At 39.3% G+C, this 19,212-nt stretch overlaps 1 protein-coding gene across 1 annotated transcript in view; it reads right to left on the bottom strand.

Moving 5' to 3' along the window:
- Positions 1 to 1,649: 1,649 nt before the first annotated feature.
- The window catches only part of CWC27 (CWC27 spliceosome associated cyclophilin), a 201,451-nt gene continuing 183,888 nt past the window's right edge, over positions 1,650 to 19,212 (bottom strand). Inside the window, exon 14 of the mRNA XM_049649521.1 lies at positions 1,650 to 2,250. Within this exon, the coding sequence (XP_049505478.1) occupies positions 2,088 to 2,250 (163 nt within the window). The 3' untranslated portion in view covers positions 1,650 to 2,087. The remainder of the gene's footprint in view (positions 2,251 to 19,212) is intronic.

The following is a 19,212-nucleotide window of genomic DNA, read 5'->3' as shown; positions in this document are numbered from 1 at the left end:
TACATTTTTATATAGATGGTTCCCTTTTTCCCCCCATTATTATTATTTTTAAATGTGTATTTATTTATTTTGAGAGAGAGAGAGAGAAATAGCACAAGCAGGGGAGGGGTAGAGAGAATCCCAAGCTAACGGCACATGTGGTGCCCGATCCCATGAACTGTGAGATCATGACCTGAGCCAAAACCAAGAGCCAGATTTAACCAACTGCGCCACCCAGGTGCCCCTCACATTATTATTATTTTCTTAATAAAGATGTCATATCCACATCCTATTTAAAAAATTTTTTTAATGTTTATTTATTTTTGAGAGAGACAGAATGCTAGCGGGGGAAGTACAGAAAAGGAGGGAGACACAGAATCCGAAGTAGGCTCCAGGCTCTGAGCTGTCAGCAGAGAGCCTGACACAGGGCTCGAACCCATGGACTGTGAAATCATGACCTGAGCTGAAGTCCGTTGCCTAATTGACTGAGCCACCCAGGTGCCCCTACACATATAACTCTTGTTTATTAATCTTTACCACTACAAAGTATTCCATAGTATGGCAATACAACAATTTAGTTATCCATTCTTTGGTTGATGCTTTTGTGTATATTTAGTACAGGTTTTCTTGAGCAATGTTGTGAGAATTTCTTTAGGGGACAGACCTAAGATTAGAATTTTTGGATAACTGGATATGCCTATCTTTAACTTCACTAGATACTGCCATGCCCCCAAAATTGAATCATCAGCAGTGAAACCAGCAATCTGTATAATAAACCCTCCGGGTTCGAAGTTTCAGATTCAGTAATCTGGAAGTATAGTCATGGTGGTGGGGAGTCTGGCAATAATTTGCATTTCCTTTTTTTTTTTTTAATTTTTAAAAAATGTTCATTTATTTTTGTGAGAGACAGAGAGACAGAGCATGAGTGGGGAAGGGGCAGAGAGAGAGGGAGACACAGAATCCGAAGTAGGCTCCAGGCTCTGAACTGTCAGCACAGAGCCTGACGCAGGGCTTAAACTCATGAACTGGGAGATCATGACCTGTGCTGAAGTCGAATGCGCAACTGACTGAGCCACCCAGGCGCCCCAAGAATTTGCATTTCTAACGTCCCCAAGTAATGCTATTGCCACTGCATTGTAGTGCCTGGGACTACATTTTGAGAACAAGTGCTCTAGGGAAAGTCTATTGGATTACTTTTGGGAAAAGAGAGCCGATGAGACACTACGTGGAAAGATGTGGCTGGTGAGGTTTTATTAGGTAACCGAAAGTTAGCCTGAGGTATTATTTGAGGATTCAGATTCTAGAAAAACTGAGTTAGTATAGCTAATATACAGTAAATAACCAGTGTGAGTGGTTGTCATCAAGAGCTAAATTCTTGATAGTTCTGTTGCTAGAGTGTCACCTCTGCATGTGCTCTTGTTGCTATGCTGAAAGGGCAGAGGAGTGGGCAGGAGGCCTGCTGTCGGGCCAGGGTATGCAGTAAGCTTGGCTGATCTTACTTAGTGTATTAGCGTCTTGATTACGTCTATAAAACCCAGGCATTGGCTTAGATGCAGGTGACAATATTCCCTTGGAGATTCCTCAGGCTTTAAGGCATGAAGCTACTGGGTCTTACTGATTTGGCTATTTTTAGACATTTATATGCAAAACAACAACAACAAAAATCAATCTTTATGTATATAATTTTTATTCTATTCCAAATTCAGTACTGTGGTAACAGAATGCCAGGGAGGTTTCCCTTAAATACTCTTTCTTGAAAGAAACTTCTTATAAAAAGTCTTGAAAACAAAGCCTTCACATATTTTAGGATAAAAAGACATAAACAGGCTGGCACAGTCTACAAATGGTTAACATGTAAACTGGCAGGAAAGTTGTTTTATTTCAGATTTAGCAATAGAAAAAGTCAATTAGGGAAAAAAAAGCATGAACCAAAAGCATTTGCTTACATCATCCCACAATTTACATAACAAGATAATCTTTTTTCAAAACCAGACAACAGGTTCAAAAATACTTCTTTTCACACCCTTAAGTGATGTTGTTGGGAACAACGGCTGTTATAAGGCCATTTATTGCAGGCACATTTCTACCTAATTATCATGACTGTAATTTTATCTTCTTTCTTTTTTCTCTCTCATCAGCTTTTTGCTTTCTTCTCGTCGTCTCTTATTCACTGGATTCCGAGGATCATAGATTTCGAATGTGTCTGAATCTTGCATGCTTGCATCTTTCACTTTTCTGCTTTTATCCTCAAACTGAAGTACATGGGACATCCTGAAAAGGCAGAGAGACAGTTCAGTGATTTTGGCAGGAGAATGGAAAGTGGAAATTTTATACTATACTGTCCTTGGCATTATGAACCATAAGGGTACAGAACACCAACATGGGTTTATTGTTTGTTGGTGCTTATACCACATGGAAACCAACTTCTCAGAAAACACTTACATTTGAAAAACATGACTGGAGTTTGGTCCTGCTGCTTTGTATTTTTAGTAATGAGTCTCTTTGCCTCAGTCTTCACTTGAAGGTCCTTCCTGGATGAGAGGTTAAAAGAGCTCTACCCAGGGTATTCCTTCAACTAAGAGAACATTCTGCCAGCTTCCTTTAAAGAGCACACTCACTTAGCCACAGTGGGCAGGGTTGCAGAGCAAAACCCCTAACAAACCAGCCCTATCTGATCCTGTTTTTAGTAGTTGAAGGGGTCAAGAGTCAGGAATGTGTTAAGAAAATTCTTGTTCAAATGGTGTTATGATCCTTTTTCTGGGGAGTTGCAGGGTTAAAAAAATTATTTTTTTTTGTGCAAAATGAAACTAAGCTTTGGCATGGCTCCATGGACTAATTTCCTCCTCTTACTGTTGATTACAACAAATTTAACCATCCTGCTTTCCCACTTTATCAAATGCTTACTGGTCTTAAGGTATCAACATGTGCTTGAATCGTAAGTGGTCATAAGCTGGCTATCCTTAGCAGCCGGGAAATATGTAAGTGATTAGCTCTGCCCCCATTAGGAGGTGTCAGAAATAAATAGGGAAGTCAAAGACCAGATTTCAAGGCAGTTGAATGAATTTGGAAAGAGAAAAGTTCAGTTTTGACATATAAACAAAACTTCTAAGGCTTTTCCTACTCATTATAAAAGCAATTTAAAAATGGGCATACTCAGCACTTTTATCACAGCTGATAGGGCTAAATTGCCTATAGGATTAACACTCCCCATACACCCATTGTAACTTTCCGATGAAACCCAAATATTACATTAATTTATTTTTCCCTAAATAAGCAGAGATTTGGGCAGTAGGTAATAGAACAGATCCCCCACCCCTTTTCCCTGCAAGTAGCACATATGCTGAGTGAAGTTTACTTGTGCGACAAACTCTCATGGATATATTCAGATTTTGAAGAAAAGATTTTGTGGCAAATAAAACATTACGAGATTAGTGATACTGCAGTTACTGAGGGTTCAGTAGCTACTGTTCTCCAGGGGTGACAAGTTGAGTCTTAACTACCATTCCCAACACTTCTATATGAGAAAAACTACTGGAATGCAATTAGTACAAGTGATATTATTATGTAGATGACGCAGAATATACTTTAACTTACTAAATGAGGTAAATCACATTCACATTTCTATACTTCATTATTAATAATGCTACTTACATCAAATTTCATAACTCATTTCAATACATGAACATGCCATATCATTCATTAGAACTGCTGACTTATAGTTCTCTTGCTTTAGTAAACACCCTTATTTAGAAAAGGTGTCATAATTTGTGTGTCACGAGTGGACCTAGAGGGTATTATGCTAACTGAAATGAGCCAGACAAAAACAAATACCACATAATCTCACTTAGGTGTAGAATCTAAAAAACAAAACAAATCAATAAACAAGCAAAATCAGACCTATACATGCAGAGAACAAACTTATGGTTGCCAGAGGGGAGGAGGGTGGGAGGATGGGCAAAATGGGTGTATGGACATGGGATGTATAAGCTTCCAGTTATGGAATGAATAAGTCACCAGGATGAAAGGTATAGCAAAGGGAACATAGTCAATGGTATTGTAATAGTGCTGCATGGTGACAGATGGTAGCTACACTTCGGGTGAGCATAGCACAATGTATAGAGAAGTTGAATCACTATATCGTACACCTAAAACCAACCAATGTGATACTGTATGGCAGCTATATCCACACACACAAAAAAGCCCAACCGACAACCAAACAGAACAAAAAGAAAATCAGAAAGTATAGTTATCTCCTTACCATAGCAATTGCAGTGGAAAAACCATGCTGTTAAATTTTAAGAGTGGTGACAATGAAGCCCATGCTTCCTGTTTCCAATTTAAGTTGTTTCTATCTTCATTAAAAAAGAGCAGATATATTTAATGGAAGAAATGGAAAAAAGAGCTCTGAATTAAGGTAACAAAGAAAAAGCACCAATTTTATCATAAATAATCATATAATTTAGTAAGATAAATTTGTAGATTCTTTGTGGGAGGAGGAAAATAGGGTATTCATAGGTATTGATTACAACTTTTCAATTGGAGATAACTAATAAAATCCCAGATGTTACAAATACGAAAAAAAAAAAAAAAAAGAAATGCATCATAGGATCATTGCTTATTTAAATGGATTCCTCAGAGTTTGATTTTCCTGTCCTTTCAATTTCCTACAGTATTTAAGTATTAGCTTCTGAGAATAAACAATCTCAACTCGTAGAAAAAGGCTCATCATTCTACATTCATGGTAACAAGGGACTACTAGACCCAGTTTGAAACACAAACTGGATTTAATAAATTAATGATTTGCATAGGCCTAAATGACCAGTGACAACTCAGTTCAGTAAACACACCTCTGAAAGCCAACTAATCAGTGACAGCCTTATGATTTTGAAGGTTGGCCAATCAGTGGTCAACTCAGTCTAGTAAACACATTTCTGAAAGCCAGCCAATCACTGACAGTCTCTCCTGAGTAATGGGGCTTCTGAGGCTGATGTCAACCACTAAATAATCCCTGACCCCAAAACTCTATATAAGATTTGCAACCCATTTAGCTCAGAGACTGTGCCTAAAAGCATAGCTCTTCCTTAGTTAAGTAATAAATTAAACCTTTTGTTTCAGGTAGTGAGAGGTGGCCTTTTTCTTAGATACTTCTTACATTTTGTGCTGCATTCCCCAAAGTATACTTCTTTAGGAATTTTAAGTGTACTTCCACTGATGAGGAACAAGTTTAGAAAGGTGGGAGGATGTTCTTTTTAAGGTCCTTTACCACACATCATGGGGAGTTCAGATCCTGCACTGCATTTCAGTAAGTGCTTAGCAAGTGATTATTGTGTAGATACCTAAGCCAAAACCAGGAAGTAGCTCAAAACATGCCCTTTAAAACAATTTCATTCAATACTCCCATATTGATAGTGAAAAACAAAAACCACTGTCTTTAGTTAACTTATTAATATCTTTATATATATATATATATATATATATATATATATATATATATATTTCTAAAATTATTGGTCTCTCTGACCAAAAATACAGATGGATTTTTTTGTAATATCCATTTCTATTAGAGACTGTCCACATTTCAAAAATGGCTTTGCCAGAACTTGTCAATTAAAACCGTATAGGCACCTTCCTCCTTTCTATCCCACGAGAGTATCTTGCAACTATTGGATTTAGTTGGCTCTGGTATAAGAAATGAACTCTAGACATGTGAACAACAGCACAAAGTCCACAAAGAGGAACAGATTTTCCTACAAATTTGAAAAAAACAGAAAGCCGTAAATTAAAGTAGCTGTCTTTTTCAACTGTTTGTTTCATACACCACTGCACTAAACAAGTCCAACATTTTGATTAATAACAAACCTAAACCCAGAGGAAAGAAAGGGCTCTCAGCTTACAAACTACTTCAGCTTTAATATCATAATACTTAGCATGGCTGGTTACTCAGCAATAATATTTAATCTTTAATAGAAATAAAAGCATAATCAAAATGGTTCACCCATTTATCTTTCAACATGCTTTGGTCACTTCATTTTAAAAAGCAAAACAAAACAGTTATTATGATTTTCAGCATAATAAACTCCTGACCTATGTGCCTCCATAAATCACAGACTGCAGGAATTGAAAGCATGCCCACATTTTACAGTCTCCTGTGAGAATGCACATGCAGACTTATAATACAGACTTAACTCAAGTACATAAGGGTCTGGTCATTTACAATTTTGCATGTCCCAATAACTCAGTACTATTTACTCTGTGGCTGGTCATGGAACTGACCAAACAAGAGCAGTGAATTTTTTGGAATTAATCGCATGCTGATCATTTACATATGAACATTTTAAAACTTGTTCACTTAAGGCAAAGACACAAAATTTAGTTCTGATTAATAAAAAGATTTACATAAGCTCAGATTCTCAAATAAGAACACTGACTTGGGGTGCCTGGGTGGCTCAGGTGATTAAGCGTCTGACTCTTGATTTTGGCTCAGGTCATAATCTAATGGTTTATGAGATTAAGCCCCATGTCGGGCTCTTTGCTGAGATCACGGAGCCTGCTTGAGATTCTCTTTTTCCCTCTCTCTCTGCCCCTCCCCTGCTTATGCTGTCTCTCAAAATAAGTAAACAAACTTAAAAGAAAAAGAACGTTGACTTTAGTGTGTTACAGAAATATAGAGGCTTACCATTTTCATAGAGGTTGTTTGACAGAATAATTTTTTTTTCATATGGGATTGTATGAAATTATAAACAAAAGCAAACAACTGATTGTTTGAAAAAGACCTGGACCTTTAATAATCTCACTAATTTGACATCCAGTTTTAGAAGTTCTCCCACAGTTGTGAAACACATGAAGATTTATGACAGCAATTAATATTAATGGAGAACACAAGAGAGGTACTTAGTCTCAAACATACAGTAAGTACAATATAGAATTCCAGTACTAATTTGTTTCTGACAAAAATGCAATTAGGTTATTTATGCTTATGTAATGTAAGCTGTTATCTTTTTCACTGGAAATTTTATAAACGACTCGTTTCCCATTTCCACTCGACTCTTAGACTTTTGTAGGTGTTCTAACTGTTCTACATCTGTACTATGTCTCTTTCATCCTCCAAAAGTTCTAAAATAGTCTTTCTTAAAAAAAAAATGTTGTTTTAAAATTAAGTAGGCTCCACACCCAACGTGGGACTTGAACTCATTACCCCAACATCCAGAGTCACATGTTCTACAAACTGAGCCAGCCCGTTGCCCCTAAAATAATCTTTCTTTCTTTCTCTCTCTTTTTTTAAATGTTTATTTATCTTTGAGACAGAGAGAGAGAGAGAGAGAGCATGAGCAGGGGAGGGGCAGAGAGAGAGGGAGACACAGAATTCAAAGCAGGATCCAAGCTCTGAGCTGTCAGCATAGAGCCCAACTCGGGGCTTGAACTCACGAATCTGAGATCATGACCTGAGCTGAAGTTGGATGCCCAACCCCCTGAGCCACCCAAATGCCCCATAAAATAATCTTTCTTATACATTTCTTTCATACCATTTCTTTGACCAGGAATTATTGGCTATTGTGTTAGACTGAACAACTCGGCTGGACCCTTAAAACTCTGTAACAACTGCATCTTCCTATCTCACCAACCTCATTTCATTTCTTTCATCAATTACTCTTTTGTAATTGGCTGTTGACTTAATTGTGAACAGACTGTCAGTTATTTGAGACAGTATGAGTCTTGTTCACAGCTGTATTCCCTGTGCTGAGAATGGTGATTGTGTTGTAAAGCAAAGCCTTCAGATCCTTTGTACTGGCCAGGCCTGCTGGCTGGTACTAGCTCGTTTGCTAAACTAACATTTGATCTCCTTTTGTGGGCAGGGAATGTCTTTTATTTCTGTGACAAACTTCTAAAATGTCTAACAGCCTCTGCAGAAAGTCTCAGGCTCAGCACAAGCCCACCTTTTCATGACCTCTCATAGTTTAGCATATACTGATTGCTGCTTTTCCACTGTGATCCTACCAGTGACAGCTAGTTTTATTTGTTCCTGCTCATAGACTGCAGTGGGAGCATGCCTTATGTTCTTTTCCATTGACTTTGGTCCCTAATGTAAAACTAGATAGTTTATTTTTTATTTTTTATTAAGTAAACTCTACATCCAGTGTGGGGCTTAAAATCATGACCCGGAGATCAAGAGTCACATACCCCACCAACTGAGCCAGGCAGGCGCCCCTAGATTCTTTGTATTTTTTTTAGCTTTTTAAAAATTTTATTTAAATCCAAGTTAGTTAATACATAGTATAATAATGGTTTTAGGAGTAGAATTTAGTGATTCATCACTTGTATATAACAGCCAGTACTTATCCCAACAAGTCCCCTCCTTACTATCCATCACCCATTTAGCCCATTAGATTTTTTTTTTTTTGAAGTTTGTTTGTGTGTGGGGGGGGAGAGCGGGGGGAGAGAGAGAGAATGTGTGGGTGCACACACACACATGGGGGAGGGGCAGAGAGAGAGGACAGAGGATCCAAAGCAGGGCTCTCGCTGATAGTGGAGAGCCTGAATCAGGGCTCAAACTCACCAACTGCAAGATCATGACCTGAGCCACAGTCAGATGTTCAACCAACTGAGCCACCCAGGCACCCCTAGATAGATTTTTTTTTTTTAAAGCAATGTCTCTCCAGAGCACTACATCAAACACAGATGCACATTAGAATCACTTCAGTAGCTTTAAAAACTATGCCAGGCTTCCACCTACAGAAGTATTGATTTAACTGTCCTCGGATGGGGCCCCAGCATTGGTAATTTAAAAGTTTTTCCTGGAGAAAGGAAGATGGCGGCGTAGGAGGACGCGGGGCTCACAGCGCGTCCGGCCGATCACTTAGATTCCACCTACACCTGCCTAAAGAACCCAGAAAACCGCCAGAGGATTAGCAGAAGGGAGTCTCAGGAGTCAAGCGCAGACTAGAGGCCCACGGAAGAGGGTAGGAAGGGCGGCGAGGCGGTGCGCGCTCCACGGACTGGAGGGAGGGAGCCGGGGTGGAGGGGCGGCTCGCCGGCCAAGCAGAGCCCCCGAGTCTGGCTGGCAAAAGCGGAGGGGCCGGACGGACTGTGTTCCGACAGCAAGCGCGACTTAGCGTCTGGGAGGTCATAAGTTAACAGCTCTGCTCAGAAAGCGGGAAGGCTGGAGGACAAAGGGAGGGAGAGCTGCTGAGCCCCCGGACGGCAGAGCTCAGCTTGGCGGGGAACAAAGGCGCCAGCGCCATCTCCCCCGCCCATCCCCCAGCCAAAATCCCAAAGGGAACCAGTTCCTGCCGGGCAACTTGCCACTCCGCACAAACACCCAACTCTGTGCTTCTGCGGAGCCGAACCTCCGGCAGCGGATCTGACTCCCTCCCGCTGCCACAGGGCTCCTCCTGAAGTGGATCACCTAAGGAGAAGCGAGCTAAGCCTGCCCCTCCAGCCCCCGTGCAACTTGCCTACCCACCCCAGCTAATACGCCAGATCCCCAGCAACACAAGCCTGGCAGTGTGCAAGTAGCCCAGACGGGACACGCCACCCCACAGTGAATCCCGCCCCTAGGAGAGGGGAAGAGAAGGCACACACCAGTCTGACTGTAGCCCCAGCAGTGGGCTGGGGGCAGACATCGGGTCGGACTGCGGCCCCGCCCACTAACTCCAGTTATACACCACAGCACAGGGGAAGTGCACTGCAGGTCCTCACCACGCCAGGGACTCTCCAAAATGACCAAACGGAAGAATTCCCCTCAGAAGAATCTCCAGGAAATAACAACAGCTAATGAACTGATCAAAAAGGATTTAAATAATATAACAAAGTGAATTTAGAATAATAGTCATAAAATTAATCGCTGGGCTTGAAAACAGTATACAGGACAGCAGAGAATCTCTTGCCATAAAGATCGAGGGACTAAGGAACAGTCACGAGGAGTTGAAAAACGCTTTAAACGAAATGCAAAACAAAATGGAAACCACAATGGCTCGGCTTGAAGAGGCAGAGGAGAGAATAGGTGAACTAGAAGATAAAGTTATGGAGAAAGAGGAAGCTGAGAGAAAGAGAGATAAAAAAATCCAGGAGTATGAGGGGAAAATTAGAGAACTAAGTGATACACTAAAAAAAAATAATATACGCATAATTGGTATCCCAGAGGAGGAAGAGAGAGGGAAAGGTGCTGAAGGGGTACTTGAACAAATTATAGCTGAGAACTTCCCTGAACTGGGGAAGGAAAAAAGCATTGAAATCCAAGAGGCACAGAGAACTCCCTTCAGATGTAACTTGAATCGATCTTCTGCACGACATATCATAGTGAAACTGGCAAAATACAAGGATAAAGAGAAAATTCTGAAAGCAGCAAGGGATAAACGTGCCCTCACATATAAAGGGAGACCTATAAGACTCGTGGCTGATCTCTCCTTTGAAACTTGGCAGGCCAGAAAGGCTTGGCACGATATCTACAGTGTGCTAAACAGAAAAAATATGCAGCCGAGAATCCTTTATCCAGCAAGTCTGTCATTTAGAATAGAAGGAGAGATAAAGGTCTTCCCAAACAAACAAAAACTGAAGGAATTTGTCACCACGAAACCAGCCCTACAAGAGATCCTAAGGGGGATCCTGTGAGACAAAGTACCAGAGACATCACTACAAGCATAAAACATACAGACATCACAATGACTCTAAACCCATATCTTTCTATAATAACACTGAATGTAAATGGATTAAATGCGCCAACTAAAAGACATAGGGTATCAGAATGGATAAAAAAACAAGACCCATCTATTTGCTGTCTACAAGAGACTCATTTTAGATCTGAGGACACCTTTAGATTGAGAGTGAGGGGATGGAGAACTATTTATCATGCTCCTGGAAGCCAAAAGAAAACTGGAGTAGCCATACTTATATCAGACAAACTAGACTTTAAATTAAAGGCTGTAACAAGAGATGAAGAAGGGCATTATATAATAATCACAGGGTCTATCCACCAGGAAGAGCTAACTATTATAAATGTCTATGCGCCAAATACCCGAGCCCCCAGATATATAAAACAATTACTCATAAACATAAGCAACCTTATTGATAAGAATGTGGTCATTGCAGGGGACTTTAACACCCCACTTACAGAAATGGATAGATCATCTAGACACACAGTCAATAAAGAAACAAGGGCCCTGAATGATACATTGGATCAGATGGACTTGACAGATATATTTAGAACTCTGCATCCCAAAGCAACAGAATATACTTTCTTCTCGAGTGCACATGGAACATTCTCCAAGATAGATCATATACTGGGTCACAAAACAGCCCTTCATAAGTTTACAAGAATTGAAATTATACCATGCATACTTTCAGACCACAATGCTATGAAGCTTGAAATCAACCACAGGGAAAAGTCTGGAAAACCTCCAAAAGCATGGAGGTTAAAGAACACCCTACTAACGAATGAGTGGGTCAACCAGGCAATTAGAGAAGAAATTAAAATATATATGGAAACAAACGAAAATGAAAATACAACAATCCAAACGCTTTGGGATGCAGCGAAGGCAGTCCTGAGAGGAAAATACATTGCAATCCAGGCCTATCTCAAGAAACAAGAAAAATCCCAAATACAAAACCTAACAGCACACCTAAAGGAAATAGAAGCAGAACAGCAAAGGCAGCCTAAACCCAGCAGAAGAAGAGAAATAATAAAGATCAGAGCAGAAATAAACAATATAGAATCTAAAAAAACTGTAGAGCAGATCAACGAAACCAAGAGTTGGTTTTTTGAAAAAATAAACAAAATTGACAAACCTCTAGCCAGGCTTCTCAAAAAGAAAAGGGAGATGACCCAAATAGATAAAATCATGAATGAAAATGGAATGATTACAACCAATCCCTCAGAGATACAAACAATTATCAGGGAATACTATGAAAAATTATATGCCAGCAAATTGGACAACCTGGAAGAAATGGACAAATTTCTAAACACCCACACTCTTCCAAAACTCAATCAGGAGGAAATAGAAAGCTTGAACAGACCCATAACCAGCGAAGAAATTGAATCGGTTATCAAAAATCTCCCAACAAATAAGAGTCCAGGACCAGATGGCTTCCCAGGGGAGTTGTACCAGACATTTAAAGCAGAGATAATACCTATCCTTCTCAAGCTATTCCAAGAAATAGAAAGGGAAGGAAAACTTCCAGACTCATTCTATGAAGCCAGTATTACTTTGATTCCTAAACCAGACAGAGACCCAGTAAAAAAAGAGAACTACAGGCCAATATCCCTGATGAATATGGATGCAAAAATTCTTAATAAGATACTAGCAAATCGAATTCAACAGCATATAAAAAGAATTATTCACCATGATCAAGTGGGATTCATTCCTGGGATGCAGGGCTGGTTCAACATTCGCAAATCGATCAACGTGATACATCACATTAACAAAAAAAAAGAGAAGAACCATATGATCCTGTCAATCGATGCAGAAAAGGCCTTTGACAAAATCCAGCACCCTTTCTTAATAAAAACCCTTGAGAAAGTCGGGATAGAAGGAACATACTTAAAGATCATAAAGGCCATTTATGAAAAGCCCACAGCTAACATCATCCTCAACGGGGAAAAACTGAGAGCTTTTTCCCTGAGATCAGGAACACGACAGGGATGCCCACTCTCACCGCTGTTGTTTAATATAGTGCTGGAAGTTCTAGCATCAGCAATCAGACAACAAAAGGAAATCAAAGGCATCAAAATTGGCAAAGATGAAGTCAAGCTTTCGCTTTTTGCAGATGACATGATATTATACATGGAAAATCCGATAGACTCCACCAAAAGTCTGCTAGAACTGATACATGAATTCAGCAAAGTTGCAGGATACAAAATCAATGTGCAGAAATCAGTTGCATTCTTATACACTAACAATGAAGCAACAGAAAGACAAATGAAGAAACTGATCCCATTCACAATTGCACCAAGAAGCATAAAATACCTAGGAATAAATCTAACCAAAGATGTAAAAGATCTGTATGCTGAAAACTATAGAAAGCTTATGCAGGTAATTGAAGAAGATATAAAGAAATGGAAAGACATTCCCTGCTCATGGATTGGAAGAATAAATATTGTCAAAATGTCAATACTACCCAAAGCTATCTACACATTCAATGCAATCCCAATCAAAATTGCACCAGCATTCTTCTCGAAACTAGAACAAGCAATCCTAAAATTCATATGGAACCACAAAAGGCCCCGAATAGCCAAAGTCATTTTGAAGAAGAAGACCAAAGCAGGAGGCATCACAATCCCAGACTTTAGCCTCTACTACAAAGCTGTCATCATCAAGACAGCATGGTATTGGCATAAAAACAGACACATAGACCAATGGAATAGAATAGAAACCCCAGAACTAGACCCACAAACGTATGGCCAACTCATCTTTGACAAAGCAGGAAAGAACATCCAATGGAAAAAAGACAGTCTCTTTAACAAATGGTGCTGGGAGAACTGGACAGCAACATGCAGAAGGTTGAAACTAGACCACTTTCTCACACCATTCACAAAAATAAACTCAAAATGGATAAAGGACCTGAATGTGAGACAGGAAACCATCAAAACCTTAGAGGAGAAAGCAGGAAAAGACCTCTCTGACCTCAGCCGTAGCAATCTCTTACTCGGCACATCCCCAAAGGCAAGGGAATTAAAAGCAAAAGTGAATTACTGGGACCTTATGAAGATAAAAAGCTTCTGCACAGCAAAGGAAACAACCAACAAAACTAAAAGGCAACCAACGGAATGGGAAAAGATATTTGCAAATGACACATCGGACAAAGGGCTGGTATCCAAAATCTATAAAGAGCTCATCAAACTCCACACCCGAAAAACAAATAACCCAGTGAAGAAATGGGCAGAAAACATGAATAGACACTTCTCTAAAGAAGACATCCGGATGGCCAACAGGCACATGAAAAGATGTTCAACGTCGCTCCTCATCAGGGAAATACAAATCAAAACCACACTCAGATACCACCTCACGCCAGTCAGAGTGGCCAAAATGAAGAAATCAGGAGACTATAGATGCTGGAGAGGATGTGGAGAAACAGGAACCCTCTTGCACTGTTGGTGGGAATGCAAATTGGTGCAGCCGCTCTGGAAAGCAGGGTGGAGGTTCCTCAGAAAATTAAAAATAGACCTACCCTATGACCCAGCAATAGCACTGCTAGGAATTTATCCAAGGGATACAGGAGTACTGATGCATAGGGGCACCTGTACCCCAATGTTTATAGCGGCACTCTCAACAATAGCCAAATTATGGAAAGAGCCTAAATGTCCATCAACTGATGAATGGATAAAGAAATTGTGGTTTATATACACAGTGGAATACTACGTGGCAATGAGAAAAAATGAAATATGGCCTTTTGTAGCAACATGGATGGAACTGGAGAGTGTGATGCTAAGTGAAATAAGCCATACAGAGAAAGACAGATACCATATGGTTTCACTCTTATGTGGATCCTGAGAAACATAACAGAAACCCATTGGGGAGGGGAAGGAAAAAAAAAAAGAGGTTAGAGTGGGAGAGAGCCAAAGCATAAGAGACTGTTAAAAACTGAGAACAAACTGAGGGTTGATGGGGGGTGGGAGGGAGGGCAGGGTGGGTGATGGGTATTGAGGAGGGCACCTTTTGGGATGAGCACTGGGTGTTGTATGGAAACCAATTTGACAGTAAATTTCATATATTAAAAAAAAAAAAAAAGTTTTTCCTGGTGATTTTAAAATACAGCCAAATTTAAACTATAACACTAAAGTTTAAGAACCTTTACATTTTCACACTGATTTATTTCATTAGCCATTTGTTCTGGCCCCTTCAGAGATGAATTGCTAGTTCCTATTGACAAGCTACTCACATACTTGAAGAAGCATAAGTGGCCTCTGAGCCTATTAACTGAATAATCTCAAGTGTATTATCCATTTCTTATATATGGTTTGAAGATAAGGCAAGAAGCTAGATTCAATTATTCACTCAACAAACATTTGAGGACTTTTTATGTGTGAGACCCACTGTCAGACACTGGTGACCCAAAGCCAAATATGACCCAGGCCCTGCCATCCTGAAGTGAACAGTCTGTTCGGGAGATGAACACACAGATACCAGAACAAATGCATATGTTGGAATTGCCTGCAAAGTGTGAGGCAACAATTATAAGACGATCCATTGATACAGCTCTCTACGAAAAGCTTTCACATGTTGTCTGCTATTATCTTCATAGTAGTAACTATATGGGGTAGGCAAGAAAGATGTGGTTATCACCCCCATTGCACAGACTAGGTAGTGCTTATTTTGGAATAAAGAAAATGCTAAAAATGCAATTGTAAAGAGACCAGAATTATTTGTGTAGCTCCCAGGCTGGCCTTTAAAGCAGTTCCAAAAGAGAAGTTCCAAAAATGTGGGAGCCTCTTTGGGCACCTCTCTTTTAGATGGAACACTTGCTTAAAAAAAAGGGGGGGGGGTAATTAAAATTCACTGTAAATTTTATCTCAGCCTCAGTTTCTCCTTATACTTCCTACAATGGGGATGCCACCCCATTCTGGTAGAAGTCCCACAGGGGTACAGCCAAGGGCCCACAGCCTGACCCTATAAGGGTAGAGGTCTGGCAGTCTCCTCTCAGGCATCTAATTACTAAGGCATGCCTTGTGCTTGATGATGGTATCCAGGTCTTTTCTGTTACATATATATATTTTTTTCAAAAATGTAAATCTAGCCATGAAAACTCTCCTGTTTTAAATCTTTCACTGCTCCCCATTGTCTGCACAACGAAACCTAAATTTCTTATGTGGCCTCTATGATTTGGCTTTTGCTTCCCTCTTCAAGTTCCTTTGTCACTCGCCCCATCACATTTATATCCCAGGCATCCTGAATTGCTTGCAGTTTCCTGAACGGGGCCTGTCTCCAGCCTGTTTACTGCCTCTCTATGGTGATAACCCTTCTCTCCCTCATACTGGCTGAGGTGTCACCCCGGATTTCTCTCCTGGCCTCTCCTCTTTTTCCGTGGGGTTAGGCCCTCTTCTGTACAGCTCTCTAGTTTAGGCTCCCTCACTAGAGTGCACTTGGCTCTGTTTTATGGGCCTTTGTACTAGCACCAGTCACCAATACTTGGCAAGAAAAACACCTACAATAAATTTCTGATGAATAAATAAATGTTTCTGAGAAACCAGTCACTTCTAAAACCTTTGGCTAGAATTCTGGTTTTGTTCACCATTCTCCTGGATAGTATTAACACATAATTCCAAATTACTTAGCTATTAGGTTTTAAACGCTTGAGTTTTCTAGGTTAGTAACTCTCCTTTCAAACTCCATTAATACCAGAGAAAAGGCTAATATTAAAAAATCTAAAACAAAATATTTCCACCACTACTAACTCTGTGCTATGAAAATCCAACACTTTCTCAAATGGCCACTTAAATTATCTAATGATTACATTTGTCTTTTGTACCCTTTGTCTTTGAGGTATGAGGTGGGGGAAAATGCATATATTGTCCTCAGCCTCCCTCCACTTGGGTTGAAAGGCCTTGCCATTCTTTGCGAAACGTTGTCATCCACGTAATTTGTCTTTTCTGTACTGTGTTGACAGGTTCTTATTTCTCTGTTAAATTAGAATTCTTAAGAAATCCAACTAAATAACTCCTGGTTATTATTTAAGTTTATCATTCTACGGGACTATAGATAGGGAACTTAATTGATATGGTTGAAGTTTTTTTTTTTTTTTTTTTTTTTTTTTTTTTGGAGGGGAGACCTGGAAAGGAGATTTGCATTTGAAAAGCAAAAACAGTCCTTTTTGTTTTTAAAAAAAAATTTCAGCAAGACAAAACAATTTTCAAGTTTTGCCCACATTTGATTCTCTGAAAGGACCACACCCTGTTCTGTATCATAGATGGCCTGCAGCATGCTTTCTTTGTCCATGTCACTTCTCTGGAATGCCCCACCACCCCCTTCCCATTGGTCTGTGTCCCTTGTCCTTTCAAAGCCCAGTGTAATTCCCATTTTCTCCTAAAATTCTTCTCTGACTGCCCTGGGTTTCATTCAGGGCTGGCTCTTACTTTTGAATTTATCTGAGACTTTCTGTGGAAACTTTTGTGGACTGCAGTTGGAAGACCTGGGTTTGAGTTATAATTCAGTCGCTAAATGTTACTGGAGGACAGTCACATTGCTTTTCAGGCCTATTTCTTCATCTGTGAAGAGGAGATGGTAATATGCACCCTAATTACTTCACATAATTAGAATGAGATTCAAACATCATTCCTCCATTAAGTCCAACACTTACTTTCATGTCAACTTATTTTGTATTTTGTATGTATGTATTACATACAAAGTGTGCTTGTATAAAGTTATCATTTTTATAACACTCTGTTATGCTTCATAGACTTTTTCAAAGTGTTTTCATTTATATCATCATACACAAGAACTTACTTATTTGATCTTGCCTAACTTTGGAGGCCTATATATATTTAAATTTTTTTTTAATGTTTATTTATTTTTGAGAGAGAAAAGGACAGAGCATGAGTAGGGGAGGGGCAGAGAGAGAGGGAGACACAGAATCCGAAGCAGGCTCCAGGCTCCGAGCTGTCAGCACAGGGCTTGAGCTCACGAACAGCAAGATCATGACATGAGCCGAAGTCAGAACACTTAATCGACTGAGCCACCCAGGTGCCCTGGCTTATATATATTTAAAAATATATCCTGTCTGTCCTAGACTACATGCCATTTGACGGGTAGAAACTGTTTAAAGAATCAAAGAATTATAGAAATTTTATTTTTATAACTTTCGTGGCATGATTAGCATGTATTGACTATTTTTATGTGTTTTTCCTTTGTGCAAAGTAACATAATCCTGAGAAGCAAAAAGAAAAGACAAACAAAAATCATCTGTAATTCCATAGCTCAGCAGTAACTAGTGTAAACATACAGGTACATCACTTCCTGTACTTTTTTAATGCATCTCTATACATATATATGGATGTATGTATTATATATATGTGTGTATATGTATATATATTTGAAGGGATCATAATGCATATATTTTATACTTTTTATACCCAACTATACCATGATCATCTTTTTTTTTTTACATGGATAATTATACTTCTATGTAATTTTATTCATTTTCTAGTATTTGATCCTATAGATAATTTACAATCAACCCTGTATTGTAGGATTCTTAGGCTTGTTCATATTTTCACCTTTATGAACAGAATGCTGCGAATAATATCTATGTGAATAAGAAATATTTGGATTTTCTTATTTGTAGTAATTTTGGGAAGGAGAGGCAGGTTCAACCTTCTTTCTTTTGGTAGCATAATTCTTCTTTTTCTTTCAGAAATGACCCTTCCCCACTATGAGTCCATGTACTTGGAGTGGGATGACACCCCCTTGTGCTTGTCCTTGGGAGGGGACGCATGGAATAGGCCTGTCCAGAATAACCAGTAATTACATTTAGGGCATGGGCATTTGAATTTGAAAAGGCTAAACACAACTGGTTCAAGAACTTTTTCTAGAACTACTGGGTTGACTACATAACGTAAACCTAGAACTTCTGAAGGCCATCTTTGCCAACCCCTAGGGGAAGTCTTGGATGAGGCCAAGTGAGAGGAAAATGGAACCAGGAGACAGAAAACAGAGGGAGGGGAGAGAGAGAGAGAGAGAGAGAGAGAGAGAGAGAGAGAGAGAGTCCTGACACTGGTTGAATTCTCTAATCTAGTCACAAATATTTCCACCACTACTAACTCTGTGCTATGAAAATCCAAGCCCTAGCTCTACTCCTTAAGCTTTCCATGATGGGTAAATTTCCCATTCTTGTTTAAGATATTACTATCATTTGTAATAATCTTTACTAATGCTTAGGATATATTCCTAGAAGTAGAATTCTTGGGACAAAGATTTGTACATATTTAAGGTATTTCATATGAATGGTCTAACTTCCCTCCACAGAGGATTTATCAGTTTACAATCTCATTGGCAGAGTGCCTCATTTTGCTCTAATACCTTTTGTTTTTATCCCCTCCCTCCATTTTTTGGCTTTTTGAATTTCTTCTTTTGTGATATGTGTGTGCATCCTTTGCTTATGGAAAAAAAGTGGCATATTCATCTGTTCCTTATGGATTTGTGAGAATTTTTACTATGTTAAGAATATAAATCCATATTCATCACATAAATTGCAAACAACTTTTCTAGTTTGTCATTTATCCTTTAATTTTTTTTTTTTTTTTTTTTG

Source organism: Panthera uncia (assembly GCF_023721935.1).
Source record: "Panthera uncia isolate 11264 chromosome A1 unlocalized genomic scaffold, Puncia_PCG_1.0 HiC_scaffold_17, whole genome shotgun sequence".
In the NCBI taxonomy this organism is placed as follows: Eukaryota; Metazoa; Chordata; class Mammalia; order Carnivora; family Felidae; genus Panthera; species Panthera uncia.
The sequence above is the reverse complement of the archived record's forward strand: the minus strand, read 5'-3'. Positions and strand labels throughout refer to the sequence as shown.